This window comes from Canis lupus, chromosome 8 (assembly GCF_048164855.1).
Source record: "Canis lupus baileyi chromosome 8, mCanLup2.hap1, whole genome shotgun sequence".
In the NCBI taxonomy this organism is placed as follows: domain Eukaryota; kingdom Metazoa; phylum Chordata; class Mammalia; order Carnivora; family Canidae; genus Canis; species Canis lupus.
The window spans coordinates 33,798,308-33,814,709 of record NC_132845.1 but is presented as its reverse complement, the minus strand read 5'-3'; the positions used below and the strand labels follow the sequence as shown (position 1 = coordinate 33,814,709).

The 16,402-nt window shown below is 38.8% G+C and overlaps 1 protein-coding gene across 4 annotated transcripts in view; it reads left to right on the top strand.

Moving 5' to 3' along the window:
* The window catches only part of VAV3 (vav guanine nucleotide exchange factor 3), a 352,243-nt gene that overhangs the window by 153,154 nt on the left and 182,687 nt on the right, over nucleotides 1-16,402 (top strand). For all 4 annotated transcript variants that reach the window (XM_072834756.1, XM_072834755.1, XM_072834754.1 and 1 more), the window contains exons 4-9: nucleotides 99-164; nucleotides 6,917-7,025; nucleotides 8,761-8,853; nucleotides 11,329-11,397; nucleotides 13,256-13,359; nucleotides 14,660-14,759. In XM_072834756.1, coding sequence (XP_072690857.1) covers nucleotides 99-164; nucleotides 6,917-7,025; nucleotides 8,761-8,853; nucleotides 11,329-11,397; nucleotides 13,256-13,359; nucleotides 14,660-14,759 — 541 coding nt within the window. The remainder of the gene's footprint in view (nucleotides 1-98; nucleotides 165-6,916; nucleotides 7,026-8,760; nucleotides 8,854-11,328; nucleotides 11,398-13,255; nucleotides 13,360-14,659; nucleotides 14,760-16,402) is intronic.

Here is a 16,402-nt window from a genome sequence, read left to right as displayed (position 1 = left end):
GTGCCAGCAGCTGACCTTATGCATTTAGTGAGAGCTAAATGCCTAGCCTAATGGTTGCTTATTCATCTTTTTTTTTTTTTTTCCTTTCTCTCTTCTAGGCCCTTCCCCACAGAAGAGAGCGTTAGTGATGAAGACATCTACAAAGGCCTTCCTGATTTAATAGAGTACGTTGGGCATCTTCAGCAAAATTAAACCACTGCCAATGTTTGCATCCTTTATGGATTTTAACCATGGATGTTAAAATAGCTTTCTGAAGCAGAAAAGTGGCTTAATGATTAAGACGTGTAAGAATTCACCTGAAACTAGTGATGGAAAGCTTCACAAGAAAATGTACTTCATCTGACTTTAGTTCCTATTGCGTGCCCCACACCATGCCACTCCCTGTGGCGAGTGAGGAAACAGACGGCAATGAAGGAAAAATTGGGAGTTTCTCAGAGACATACTAGAGGTGGAGGGTGAAATTAGAATTAGACAGTTAAGGAACCAGTGACAAAGAAAGCAGAGCTGCTACTGGAGTTGAGGGCAGGGCAGTGCATGGTCTGTAAAGTTCAAGGAAAGACGAGATGAGTGTGGGCTAGAGTTCTTCTGGGAGTTTCATTAGATGCTGTTTGTTTTGCACAGAGAATCCTTTTGGGCTTTATTATTTAAGAGTCAGGAGAGGCAAAAGGCCCTTGCACCTGATTATTTTCTGCTGATTGAGTGACTTGTGCAGATTACAAAGAAATATAAAAAAAAATGATCCCCACCCCTTAAGGAACTGATGAAAAAGATCAGGCATGTTTGCAAAGAATTATAATAAGAAATAGATCATGCTCCAAAAGAGATTCAGGTTCTGTGGAAATTCATCTGTTCATCCATCCTAATACACCAGCACTCTAAGCTCGTTCTTGCTGTAGGACCTTTGCATTTGCTCCTCCTGCCCTTACGGCTGGTCACTCACCGTTCCAACATTTCCTCTGACGCCCCTCCGTGGACGGGCCTTCCTGACTAATCTGAAATTGCTGCCGGCCCCTTACCTTGCTCTGTGGCTTTATGGCACTCACTACTGCCTGAGACAGTCTTTGTTTGTTTCCTTTTTTCCCTATTTCCTCTTTAGAAGGTCAGCTTTGTGAGGCCAGGGAACTTCACCTTGTTCCTAGAACTTTACATAGCATTTGGTGTATGCTAGGCCCTTGGTAAATATTTGTTTTCTGAATGATTAAGCAAAATTGCATTAAGCATCTCCTGTTTGCCAGCCTTATGCTTCAGGCCTGAGCTGTCTAATCATTCGTACGAGCTCACTGAGTGCCTGTTTGTGTGCTATGTTCAACACATTGCCTTGTGTCTTAATCACAACATGATGAGGTTGTTCCTATTATCCCAATTTATGAAGGAGAAAACTGACTCGTGGAAAGCTAAGAAACTTGTTGTAGGTCATATAGCTAGTAAATTTTAGTCTATAGATTTGAATGCAGTTCTTACTCCAGAGCTGAGGCTCTTCCTCACTGTTTCGACCCCTGGAAGCAGGCTAAATTGCCCCTCTAAGAACTTCAGTAGAAGAGCAGAGGAGAATGCTGGCAGGATGGCCAGCAGCCCATCCCAGAATAAGTGGCACTTGGATGGGTCTCAAAGTCTTATGTTTTAAATGTTGATGAAGGACAGTTTCTTAGCTGTTCTTAAAACCTGATTTCGAGCAAGATTCATAGTGATCATCTCACTGAATTGGCTACAGTCTTCATAAAGTGACTGTAAGGTTACTGGTAACATAACCAAATCCTTTGAAATATTAAGAAGAATATATTATTTCTAGGGGTGCCTGAGTGGTTCAGTTGGTCAAGCATCTGACTCTTGATTTCAGCTCAGGTCATGATCTCAGGGTTGTGAGATCAAGCCCTGCATTGGGCTCCATGCTCAGCACAGAGTCTGTTTGAGATTCTTTCTCTCTCCCTCTCCCTTTGTTCCTTCTCCTGACTCAGACTCACTTTCTTTCTCTCAAGTAAGTAAAATAAAATCTTAAGAAGAGTATATTATTTCTAGAGCTATTACGTTCTTTTTTTAAGCCCCACCAATTGTTTACACCTACTAAGTTTCATAGCTTGCCCTCATCATGTTGTGTCGATGTCAGGATAAATCCTGTGAGAATGCAACCCTTGCTAAATTTGGAGAAATCTGGGCTCCTGAGTCAGTTGCTCTGAGACACCTGCTCATGCTCTGGGAGATGCAGACTGTTTCAAGTCTCCATCTGGTGGTGGAAGGTCCAAACACGGTGTTATTTCTGCAAGTGCTTGCTTCTGAGTTTGCTATGACACCTGGATTTTCAGTCTTAGCTTTGTTATGATCTCTGGGCTCATATCCTTAACTCGGACTTTTGGGGGTGAAACCACCCCAAAGGAAGCCCCTAGAACCAACACTGGCCTGCTCCCTACTGCAGAGGGGATCATTCCATTCTCATGTGGAGAGAAACAGACACAGGATGCAACAAAGGATGTGAGATGGTTAGGCTGCACAGTGTCTGCTTTTTCTACATTTATGATCAGGGTGCAGTCATGCCCATATATAGATGAGCTGGACACAGAAAAAGTAATATAGATTATTGTTGGTTTGTTGACCATGTGAAGAATCAGTCATCCTTCCCTTCTCCCCCAGTCCCCGCCCCCACTTCATTTTATGTGGATCAGGAATTCTTGAGTAGGGTGCTGGGTGGCTCAGTTGGTTAAGTGTCTACCTTCAGCTCAGGTCATGATCAGGTCCTGGGATCGGGCCCCACATTGGGCTTCCTGCTCAACAGGGAGCCTACTTCTCCCTCTCCCTCTGCCACTCCCCCTGCTTGTGCTCTCTCTCTCTCTGTCAAATAAATAAGTGAAATCTTAAAAAAAAATTCTTGATCAAACTTTTAGCAAGAAAATCTTCCTTTGTATGGGATTGAATAACAAAACCAAAGCATTTTAGCCCAATCTTGGGTGTGGGTGTTCATCCTTGCGTACACACAGGCATGTGTGTCACTCCTACAATTCTTTTTTAAAGACATTTTTCCAGCTTATTGAGAAATAATTGACATACATCCTTGAGTAAGTTTAAGGAATACAGCCTAATGGTATTATTTGTATATATTATGAAATGATTACCACAGTAGGGTCAGCTAACCTCTATTCCTTCTGTCTAGATACAATTAAAGAAAAAGAGATTTTAAGAAATTCTCCTTGTAATGAGAACTCTTAAGATTTACTGTTGTAACAACTTTCTGTATACCGTGCACAGTGTTAGCTGTAGTCATTGTGTCATACATTCGATCCCTAGTCCTTATCTACCTGACTGCTAGAAGTTTGTACCTTTTAACGACCTTCCCCGACTTATCCATCCCCCATCTCTGATATCAAGTCTGATCTCTTTTACTATGAGGTTTTCTGGGCTTTGCCTTTTTTTGGTAAGATTTTATTTATTTGGCAGAGCGAGAGAGCACAAACAGGGGGAGGGGCAGAGGTAGAAGCAGAGGCAGAGGGAGAAGGAGAAGCAGGCTCCCCACTGAGGGGGAAACCTGACATGGGGCTCCCAGGACCTGGAGATCATGATCTGAGCTGAAGGTAGATGCCTAACCGACTGAGCCACCCAGGTGCTCCTATTTTTTGTTTTTAGATTCCACATGTAAGTGAGATCACACAGTGTTTGTCTTTCTTGGTCTTATTTCCACTCAGCATAATGCCCTCATGGTCCATCGATGTTATTGCAGATGGTAGAAATACTGAATCATATTCCATTGTGTGTATATACATATCACAATTTCTTTATCCATTCATCCGTCAGTGGTCACTTAGGTTGTGTTCATGTCTTGGTCATGCTATTCTGAACATGATGGTGCAGATCTCACTTTGAGTTAGTGTTTTTGTTTCCTTTGGATATAGTCCGAGAAATGTAATTCCTGGATCATACGGTATTTCTATTTTTAATTTTTTGAGGAACTTCCATATTGTTTTCCATAGTGACTACACCCATATACAGTCCCACCAACAATGCACAAGGGGTCCCTTTTCTCCACATCTTTGCTAAGATTTATCTCTTGTCTTTTGATGGTGGGCATTCTAACAGGCATGGGGTGATATCTCGTGAGTTTTAAGTTGCGTTTTCATAATGATTAGTGATGTTGAGCGTCTTTTCACATACCTGTTGTCCTGTTCTATATATTCTTTGGAGAAATGTCTATTTAGGTTCTTTGCCTATTTTTTAATTGAGTTATTTTGTTGTTTTTGTATGAGTTGTATCAGTTCTTCAAATATTTTGGATACTAACACCTTATCAAATAGATGGTTTGTAAACATTTTTTTCCCCCATTCCATACATAGGTTGTCTTTTCCCTTTGTTGATGGTTTCTTTTGCTGTCAGGAACTTTCTAGTTTGATGTAGTCCACCTTGTTTATTTTTGATCTTGTTGCTTGTACTTTAGGTGCACTATCTCCTACAATGCTAAAAGAAAAATCTGTATGTATTCATACAGAATGTACCTCTACTCTTATGGGAAATAGTCAAAAGCAACACTTCAGCAAGATGTTTTTCCAGAGGTGGAGGTGGTGGTCAGAGACCATGGAGCTGGCAGAGAGGAGTAGCAGAGAAATGGATTTCACAGCCTAACTTCTTATTGAATGGGATCCCCTCTGCTCCAGAGCCTGTTCTGGCATAATTTCTTAACTCTGCTCCCTCATGGACTCATCAAATCTTCCTATCCTTTGATGGGTTCTAGAAAGTGTTCAGACTGGTTCAACTCCTGTCCTCTAGTTGGATTGCCTCCTTAAACCCCTCAGTATGGAAATTCTGGAATTGCCTAATGACTTGCCATCTGCCTGGTTTTACAAAGTAGGAAGCTGAGTGGCTTCTTTCACTCCTTTCCCCTCTCTCTCTAATTCTGATTGGTCACCAAGTCTGGTTGACTGCACCGGACACAGTCTCTGAAGTCTCTTTGTTTCTCTCCTCATTTGTCTTTAGTTATGGCTGTCAGTATCTCTTACCCACAGGGTTTCATTTCTGGACTTATGTCTTCTTGTTGCCTCCACTCTACCCTTATATAAAAACCTCTTGCATCCCACATGCCCACATGAGGTTGAGCTTACAGGGTGTACCGCCTTTCGCAGGCTGATTTTTAGCTCTTCCCTCTGGGGCTCACATTGAGTTGCCTGAATGGGACACCACTCTTGACATTGCTGGGCTTTTCACACCTTCTGCCTTTGCACGTGTCGATGTCTTTTGTTTGGAATGTTCTTTCCCCTTTTTTCCACTGAGTACCTCACCTCTGACAGCAGCAACTCTGTCTGCCAAGTCTGCAACCATATCTCCTAGAACATAGTGGTATTTATTTAGCAAACATCTATTGAATAAGGTGATAAATAAATTCAAGATCCAGTTCAGATGTAATATCTGTTGTGAAGCCTTCCCTGACTTCCTTAGTCAGAGTTACTCTTTCCCTGGCTTCTACATTCTGCATTCATCTGCTCTGTTTTCTACACTAGACTGGGAGAGTCCTTGGATCTTCTTGATCCAAGCATTCTTAGCACCAAAGAGTCTGGACTTCTGTAGATTCTTGGTAAATGTCTGTTGCGTGAGTGGATGGACAGCTAACTCTAGAACAAATTTTTCTCAAAGCAGAGTTTTTCCTCAAAGCAGGGTTTGTTACCAGCAGGTCACTTTCCCTTAAGGCACCTTTCTTTCTTCTGGGTTTTTGAAACAGTTCATTCCTATCAAATGCTTCCAAATAATCCTTCATGACAAACCTAGACAGAGAACCCTAGTTGTAGAGTGACATTTACAGTTACAGTGTTCCAGTTTTGTGCATATCAATTTATAATGTTCTATATGCATAGGGCCAGAAAAGATGATAAGAGCTGGTAGTACTGAAGGAGTTGAATTCCTTTTCTGAAAAATGTTAATGCTTCTTTCTAATGTGTCCAAATTTTTAAATATTGATTCTTTTGGATTATTAGTAATAGAGGCTATTTATAGAAATCTTGAGCTAAAAGGAAGAACTTAAGGAGTAGTAACAGAACATGTGATAGGTGGAATAAGCTATTTCTATTTTGACTGAATGGGTTTTTGATGTCCTACAAAGGGTTTAGGGAAGATATATCCATCAGTTACTGGGTAAGTGCTCATGGGAACTTTAAAAATAGAGATGGTTTTCATCTGTCAGGAGGCCAGCAGATTACAAATGGTATTTAAAAATGCCTTGTGGGCTTGGGATCGTTTCTTTAAGCAGAATCCAGACAAAACAGATCATGGTAGAATCTGGCTGAACAGGGGAACCTGTGGAGACCCTCTGAGTGGGCTGGAAGGAGCATGGTTGGAAAACCACTGTGTTAGGTATTGGCAGTAATAACCCTGCAGAAATTGATGCTTTTAAAAGACCATTTATAAACTCTGAGATCCTCCTCAGCTCTCCTGTCTTTCCCACTTTATACCCATTAATCTAAATGATCAATCCCAGGCCTTACCATAGGAAAAATGAGGGCAGTAGGATAGAGTGATTAAAACATTTAGAACATAAGACAGACTCAGTTTTAAATCCAGGTCTGCCATGGACTAGCTGTGTTTCCACAGGCAAGTCGAATAAATAACCTTTAGTTCTCTTCGACTACTTTATCTCTACAATGGATTAAATAATAATGCCTGCTTGATAACACAGTGAATACTGGGCATGAGCCAACCACATGAGATCATGTATGCCGAGTGATCATCTGTGTGCATGTACATAGGAAATACCAGGGCATGTTGTCACTGCCATCATTGGTGGATTCCGTTTTTGGGCATTGTTCTGGTTAGGAGGGAAAGAACTGTAAAACCTTTTGCTCTTTCTGTGAATCCCGTTTTATTTCCTCTCTGGATTTCCTACTAGGCTGTAGCTATTGCATTTACTGCATAATAGAAAATGACCGAAGTATCATACCCTTTGTTTTAGTGAAACGCACGTGGATGATGAAGAAGGTCTCTACGACTGTGTTTATGGGGAGGACGAAGGTGGAGAAGTCTACGAGGACTTGATGAAAGCAGAGGAAGCACATCAACCTGTAGGCTCTCACTTGCCTTATGTTTTAAGTTACTTTGAGTTGTTTTATTAGGATACTGATTCCTTGCAAGACTGATTCGTGTGATTATTTATGTAACTTGTACTGCAAAGTTTTTTTTTTCTTCTTACTTTTGCTAGTTTTCAACTGTATAATTAAGATTTACTGCATTTGGAAATACATAAACATGACATTTTACAGTTCAAAACAACTGTAGGGAATCTCTGGTCTTGTCCTTGGATTTTACTTGTAAGGAATGCAAGTCTGAGTGAAATGATATGTCACCCAGCTAAATAGTGGCAGAGTAGCAACAGAACGTTATTCCAGGGAATCATGAAATTTTATTATCATGAAAGGAAATCTTTTTTAAACAAAGCAGTTAAGGCTTCTTTAAACTTGATGTAGCATTAGATATATGTTAGGGAATGTTTCTTCATATTTGTTAGGGGTGTAAGAAGAGGCATTTTTTCTTTTGTTTCACTAAAGGGCTTCTGGGACTTTTATTGTTTTATAAACTTAGTTTCCGATATCGTCCATAGTCAATATGTGCCCACAAAGGTCTTATCTGCCATTAAAATATCTAAAACATTGAGAAAGAATTACTTTGAATTGTTTTCTCACCTGTAATCTGGAAAAAAAAATGGTGAGTTGCTTAGGCTTTTATTAATTAGAATCTTTTTTTTTATACAAAAGCTTTTTCTTCATCAGCTCAGTGGTGGTTTTTCTGTGCTTTAATGAATTTCCTCAGCTCTCTTTATAGTCTTACCTTTAATAAAAGGCTAGAGGGTTGTCCAGTGCCCCAGACAGAGAGCAGTAGCTTCTGTGGGATGGAAACAAGTTACCTGGTCTGTTTGGGAAACATAATGAATGCGCTCTAACCCACTGTATGAGCTGACAGGCTGCCTGTGGCAGGATTCTGAGTATTTTTAGGTGACATTATCATCTGTTTCTCCTATAATTATCATCTGCTTTGGGTACCAGCAAATTCTTGAGTGCATCTCCCAGGGGCAGCTCTCCATTCAACTGACAGTGCTGGCTTGTGACTATGGGATGGTTAGGCAATGATAATTTAGATGAGTAGGCCCTTCTTGTGTGCTCCTCAGGGGGCTAAGTGCTTTACCAGGTTACCTCATTTACAGTTCCTTGGGGTTAGAACTGTGATTCTCTCTCTTTTGTAGATGAGAAAACTGAGACACAGAGAAAATAGGTAACTTGTTCACAATAACACGCTAATAACAGAAAAACTGGTACTTGAACCCAGTTCTTTGTATCCTCACACCTTTGATCTTCATATTAGGCTCTACTACCTCCACTTAGTAGGAGAACCAAACACCAAAATGTTGATTCTTTAAAAAAAAAAAAGTATCTTAATATTTCTATTTATCAAATATCCTTTTGTTATTTTGCAGGTATTTCTATAGCACTTGTAAAGTATGCTGTACATTAAGAAAACTACATTACACCATATGTGATGTTTCTAGATTCAATGACATTTACAAGGAAAGACATGTTTTCAATATAGAATGTCTATACTCGTTTATTTTTAATTTTTTAAAACTTTCTCATTTACATGGTTCAACATCTTAACAGATATTTTGTAATGCAATAAATATATCTTTCAGTTATGTATTTTATTAGAATGGAAAGCTTAAGATCAGTGATTTTGAACTCTTTCTACGTACTCCCAGAGAGATTAAAACATATGTTTAAATAATTTTTTTGATAACTGTAATTGCAGAAATGTCCAGAAAATGACATACGAAGTTGCTGCCTAGCAGAAATTAAGCAGACAGAAGAAAAATACACAGAAACATTGGAGTCAATAGAAAAAGTAAGTTATCAGGTACTATTTTTGATGCCTAAGTACTTCATCTTATAGTTAATATATTAAACTTACTGTGTCTACTGTGTGTGTGTTTTCTGAGTTTCAGTAGGACTTTGGATTTAAAGATCTCAAAGCAGATTGATACATTCCATAACTAGCTACTGGTTTCTTAGCATCTAAATAGCACTGTGTTAGACCCTAAGGATATAGCAAGAAAGACAGCAAAACCCTGGTTCTCATGATAGTTTCTCTCATGGGATAGTTTATAATTTAAGCAAATAAGTGTGCCAGGTGGTGAGAAATTTTTTTAAGAAAAATCAAGGAAAGGATAAAGAGTGATGGACATGGGCTGGTATTTTATGTAAAGTGATAATGGACAGCCTCTGTGATAAGATAACACTTAAGCAGGCAGCTGGGGGAATTAAGGGAGCAAGTCATGCCAACATCCCAGAGATGACAGTTTCTGGGAGAAAGGCCTTCGGATGAGACCGTGTTCAGTGTGTTTCAAGGAATAGCAGTAGCCCAGGTGGTAGAAACAGCGAAAGCAGAGAGCTGATGAGCCACCACATCAGGTAGGGGACATGGAGAACACCTAGCTCAAAGCTGGCATGTGTGAGTAGAAGAAGTGACATGATCTAATGTAAGTTTTTCACAGCTTGTTCTGACTTTTTGGGAGAAAAGTTAGAAAGATATTGCAGTAATTAGATTGATAGAACATGGTGGTATTTGTAGAGCTGTTAAGAAACGGTCATATTCTGAATAAATGTTGAAAGTAGGGCCAAGTGGATTAGATGAGTTAGGTGAAGGATATATGGGAAAGAGAGCAATCAAAAGTGCTAGGTTTATAGCATGAATAACTGCATGAGTGGTGAAGATTATTACTGAGATGAGGACAGCTTTGGGAATCACTAGTCTGTTGTAATGTACTAAGTTTGCAATACCTCTTAGCTTCCAAGGGGCTGTGTTAAAGAAGGAGTTAAAGATATGAGGCTGGCAATAAGGGGAAAAGTTGAACTGACCAATATATTGGGCTGTTATCATTATGCAGTGGAATCTAAGGCCGTAGTACTGAATGAATTCATCTAGGAAATGAATGCTGATAGAGGAGAGGCTTGAGGCCACCTCTGGCAACTTCCATATTTAGGGGTCAGGAAAATGAGAACCAGGAGAAAATTTTGGCCATTTAGGAAAAGAGCTGAAGGTATGGAAAAGTTGTTTGGGAGAGGGGTGGGAGTAAATTGGCTGGGGAAATGTATTAGGATCATGTAGTATCACAGGCTCAATTATAAATTAGACTGTCAATCTAGTTCATGTTTAACTTCTTAGGTACGGGTACAACCAGGCTTGTAGATTTAACTAGGGTTTTTCTTCTTCCAGAAAAGCAGAGTGGAAGGAGGAGAGTAGAGGGTAAGGGTATATGCAAGGAAGAGATTCTGATGATGGTTTACTGAATGTAAACTGAGTAGGGACAGAAGTGAGGACTTGAGAGACCCAGGATGTTCAGTGGATTAGCGGATCCACTGAGGTTGAAGAATTCCATGCAGGAACGAGCTGTAAAGGTAGGAGGTTGTGGTCAGAGAATTGATTGGCTGAAATTAATTCTTTTTTTTTTTTTAAGATTTATTTATTTATGATAGAGAGAGAGAGAGAGAGAGAAAGAAAGAAAGAGGGGCAGAGACACAGGAGGAGGGAGAGGCAGGCTCCATGCCGGGAGCCCGACGTGGGACTCAATCCCGGGACTCTAGGATCACGCCCTGGGCCAAAGGCAGGCGCTAAACCGCTGCGCCACCCAGGGATCCCCGGCTGAAATTAATTCTATAGAGGATTTCAGTTGTTGATAATGAGAAGGTCTTGGGTTATGACCACCAGAATAGGGAGCTGAGCTAGGATGGAACACAAGACTACTGGAAGTCAAGAAACTGAAAGGCCAGGCTATTGGAAGGATCATCTGCACAAATACTGAGATTGCCAGGAATGGACATTGGAGTGTTAATGGAAAGAGATATGGCAAGCCAAGAACTAAAATTCTCAAGGATTGAAGGGGATGATCATAAATTACACAAGTAGATAATTGATCTCAGGATCTAGAATCTCCATAAGGCATTTGAGGGATATTTAGTATTAGTCCTGTATCTCCAAAATACAAAAAAAAAAAAAAAAAATATATATATATATATATATATATATATATATATATATATATATTTTGCCAGTTCAGGCAATAGTGTTCTTTTTTTCTTACTTTCACAGGTATTTATTGCCAAAACCTTTTATTCTATACTTCAACTTTGTCTTTACATCTCTATTCAGGTATAAAATCTTTAAGATAGAGAAAATAGTTTCTGCTTTTTTCTTGGTACTCATCATATGGATAAACAGTTGACTTTTAATACATACTTTTAATATATATTCTTTGTTGATGAAAAACTATTATCAGGATAAGTTGTGCTTAATCATTACTTGTCTGTTCTATCCTTGTAGTATTTCATGGCACCACTGAAAAGATTTCTGACAGCAGCAGAATTTGATTCCGTATTCATCAACATTCCTGTAAGTAAAAATATGCTAGCTAAAATTGTGGTATACTTCTATAAAATCTCCATCTTATTGGGTTCCAGATTTTTATTTTAACATTTTCCTGTATTCTTTAAGAATCTTAACTCTATTTTTTGCCTCCTGAGTTCTTATATCCTTATTTTGTAGAAATAAAGGATATGTCCTATCTTCAACCAAAATCAATCAAAATGCAAGCTGAACACACATGGATAAGATTCATGTATATCCTTAACTGCTTGTCAGGAAGAGGTAGTCTGAGTTAAAGAATCCCTGGTACCACTCTCTCTTTGTCTTGTGGGAGCCCACTTAGGCCCCACTCCCTGATCTATTGCTACTGCAGCCCTTCAACCCCATCCTGTAGGCACTGTCTTGAGGGCATCAGTTTCCTCCACTTCCCTGGCCTCTGTTCTGTGGTGGTTTCTGCTTCTGCTTCCAATTGTACTAACCTTAACTCCCATTTCTGAAATACACTACTGTTTCAGGATTTGAAAGTCCGTTTTAGCAGTTAGAGGTGAGGAGCTTTTTTTTCACATTTATGTACGCATTTTGAATTTCAGAGCCCCTTAGGATTATCTTATAATCTTAAAGGATAGTTACCTAGAAGCATTGAAACAAACCAAATGCTGTGCCAACTGAGGTCATACTAGGCAAGATTCAAGTTCCTAAATCCCTAAAACTGGTTTGGATTTTAATATATAGCTTTTGTGCACAAGCTTGCTCATTTTACATGAAAGTTCCCTACTATTTTGGTTCTGTTATGTTCAGCGTTGATGTGTATCAGTCAGTTAGCTGGCTATTGTCCTCGTCCCTGATTTGGGCCAGACGAAGATATTCTTTTTGGTTGATAGCATAGCAGGAAGAAAAAAAGTCACACTATCAGATCAACATTTAGCGTGAAGCAAACCACACACTGTTGGAAGAGGTGGATCTTGAATCACTATAAGACGGACAGTGTAACATATAGGACCCATATGACAGTCCTTAATCTTACAGCTTTTCCCTACTCCTCAATAAAATGACAGGGTAAACATATTCCTGGTTCCTCTCCACCCTGCTAAGGAAAGGGCATGCTGTAAAGTCAGTATCTGCACCAGGGTACAAGGAAGAGATAATGGGAGCGTTGGCACCTTAGTTAGAATTTCCTCATTTCCTGGCTCTGACATGTATTTACTGCCTTACTGAAAATTACTTGCTTATCAGGAAAAAGGTGAAATTCTGACTTCTGAGTTGCTCTAGTAAACTGCCCAGTACAATTTATCTGCACTTTATTTATGCCATTAGTTGTCTGGTTTCAAGTAATTTAGTGTGATTATTGTTAGCTTAGCACCAGGATGCCACTAATTGACCAGAGTGCAAATCTACATTTTTATGTCCCAAGGACATGAATCATTACTTTATTCCATCAATAAAACATTAAGCACTTGGATAGTTTTATTTAAAAAATTAAAGTGATTATAATGAAAATAAGCTGTACATATTTTTATACAAGGAATAAATTACCCTTTAATAAGTAGTGAGATAATTTCTCCCACCACAGGACACTGACGATTCAAGTCCAGTCTGAAGCTGCTGTTTTCTGTGTACTTGGCCTGTCTCTCTCTACTATTCCCTCCCCTTCTCTCCTTTCTCCTTTCTCTTTTTTCTCCCCTCCCTCTCCTCCCTTCCCCCTCCTCTGTTTCCTCCTCTGCTTATCTGTAATAGCAGGTTTATGTGTTGAGGGCATTCAGCATATCCTTGAATGACAAGTCTAGGAAATCATAGGGATTTTAGGTTTGGGGTGTGGTTGGTTTTTTGCTGGGGAGGATCCTGATTTCTAATTTCCTTTGATTTTTTTTTTCTTTTCTTTCCTAAGGAACTTGTAAAAGTTCATCGGAACCTAATGCAAGAAATTCATGATTCCATTGTAAATAAAAATGACCAGAACTTGTATCAAGTTTTCATTAACTACAAGGAAAGGTACCTGCTAACTTCCAAATTTTGTGGCTATCAATTTGTGATTATAGTGAGGGTTAGCATTAAAATTGCTCATAAACAGCTATTCCTACTGTCCATTAAGATACCACCTGAGTAGTAATTAGAACATGGGGCTGTTTATGGGCAATAGTTTGAGTTCTGTATGTGTGTCAAGAAAAAGGAGGAAAAAAGAAAGGATCCAGAGTTTTGCATGGCCAAGTCAGAAGGTTCAGGTTCTTTTACAGACCCTTTACCTCTGAGTTCTGTAGTTAGTTTTTAGGAATTCGTTTTAATTCTCTCAGCCTCCTTTTCTTCATCTTTAAATGTTAGGGGTAGATTAGGTGGTGCCTAGTGCTTGTTCCCACTCCCATATTTTATAATTCTCTCTTTGAGGCAGTTTCCCTTTCTAAGTCTGAAAAAAAAATCTTCTGAACAACTCATGTGAGTTAAAGTACCGAGGAATTTCCCTTAAAATATCGTTCTCTCTTTTTAAATCAAGCACTGCAGTTCCTAGTACTGACTTAGTACTAGCTAATGAATTGCTTTGCATCAACAAGTTAGATAAACATGAACTCATTAGCAGTTTTTTTGCCCTCAATGGAGAGTTGAAGGGGACAATAAATTACCCAACCTCTTTGTAAAATATCTATATCACTCCAGATCTACCCTTCCTGAAGTGGCCTCAGACTCCATGCAGTACGAATTATCTTCCATCCAGCACAATTCGTGCCTCTCATCCATTCCCAATTTTCAGATAATGTGTTTTCCTTAATTAAAAAAGCAGGAAAGAGTAGGAGGTTTGTTAATGAGTAGAGTCATGAGTAGTGATTAAATAAAATTGTAGTATAAAGTAAAACTGTTCCTGAGTGTGCATAAACAGTCAAAAGTTGATCTTTAATAGGAACATAGAACAGACACTCTTAATTTTGGTTTTGTGATATTCATGTGTACTCAACATTAAGTCATTAAGCCGGTTTGTAAAATTTACCTGCTCTAAAAATATACATGGCATCAATCCCATTAAAACTTAGAAATAAAAATTAGCCCTTTAATAGCATAATATGAGTGACCCCTATTCTGTGATTGTACATGTGGTATGTGTTTAGAAGAAATGAGAAAGCGGAGGCTCGGAGAGATTGTAAGTCGTTTGCCAAGGGTCACATAGGCAGGTAGAGACACAGGACAAGTGAGATTTGCTCTGATTCCCCCTAACTATGGTTTTAAATAGATGGGAATTATGCTTCTTCCCCTTCCACTTTATTCTTGCTTTTTTGTCCTACAAATTTCTCTTTTTCCTTTTCAGGTTGGTTATTTATGGACAGTACTGCAGTGGAGTGGAGTCGGCCATATCTAGTTTAGATAACATTTCTAAGACAAAAGAAGATGTAAAACTGAAATTAGAGGTACCTGTTTATTTTTTGTTTATGAAATAAAGATACACCTAAAAGCAAGGGGAAAGAGGTGGGGGATGGGCAAATGGGTGAAGGGGAGAGGGAGATACAGGCTTCCAGTTATGGAATAAATAATTCATGGAAATAAAAGCACAGCATAAGGAATGCAGTCAGTGATTTTGTAATAGCAATATAATGAGACAGATGGTAGCTATACTTGCAGTGAACATAGCATCATGTATAAACTTGTCAAATCACTAAGTTGTACACCTGAAACTAATGAAACATACTCAACCAAAAAAAGAATAAGAATAAAAAATAAAAATTCAAGATCAGTGCAATAATAAATTTCCCTATGTATTCTAAATATAATTTTATATCAACTTTATAAAATATTTTAATAGCTAACTCTATGAAATAATACAATGATAATATAACAGTAAAATCTACGACTTATGGCTCTATGTTTTACATGCATTATCTAGTTAGATCCTTATGACTCTGTGAGAGATACGCAGTTAATTTTCTTCCCTTATAGATGAGGTTCAGAGAGATTATGAGTAATTTGCCCAAGGTCACCTAGGTAGAAAGAGGCACAAGATAATAAGTAAGATATATGGAAGATAACGTACATGTAGATTTAAATGTTTACGAACAGGCGTATAAAAAGGGCATGGATGGATATTGCCCATAAGAGGGAAGATGAAACAGGCACAACTATGATTAAGTCGTATGTGATCAGCAGTAGTAAGGCTCCGTGAGTAAGATTGATCGCTTCAGTACAGGTAGAATGCAGGAGGTTTCTCTGAAGAGGTAGTATTTGAATTAGCTTACGGAAGAATGGGGTAAGTCTTGACAGTGGAGAGTCCATGGAGAGCATTCTCCCAGATAAGCATGACTGACCAGATGAGTTGGGAAAGTTTGAGAAATGAGAGTAGACCAGAATAAACAGAACACGTGGGAGCAATGGGAAATAAATCTGGAAATCGTGTAATTTTTTATAAATGTATATCCTTTTTCCTTCTTTTTCACAAGAAGTGTTTGTACTTTCAAAGAACTTTTGTAAAAGTTTATTTATGTTATATGAATTATCATCCCAAATATATTATCCATATGTTTGAATTTTCTTAAATATTGGGTAGAGATACACAGTCAACTCTTAAATGGCTGTGTTTGGCTTAGTTTACTCTCTAGTGTCCCCTTTGCTGTCTTTGTCCAATTTAGCAGTGAAATCAGGTGATGAAAGGGGAAAAAAAGAGGCACATGATTTTCAAATTAGAACTCTTTCATTGTTTTTAGCATATTTGGTATGACTTCATAACTCCCACAACAGGGAACCATTGGTTAGGAGGTTTCCATATCTAGTAGGCTATTGAGTGACTGTGCTAGCTCTCTGTCACGGACCTTCGCCCTTACTTCTCACAGTGATCTGATGATGCAGACTTAATGTCTGCAGGTGACTTGAGTCACCACGAAATAACATCACAAACCCTGCTAGTGTAAAGGGTTCCTGCTTCTCTTGGGAGAATAGAGTCTCAGAAGTATAAAGCTGTAAGCTACCTTGACTCAAATTGAATTGTGATGGTAAGATAAAACTGTACAACTTACACAACTAGTTCCTAACAGAGCTACCATTAGAGCAGTCTTTTTTGTTT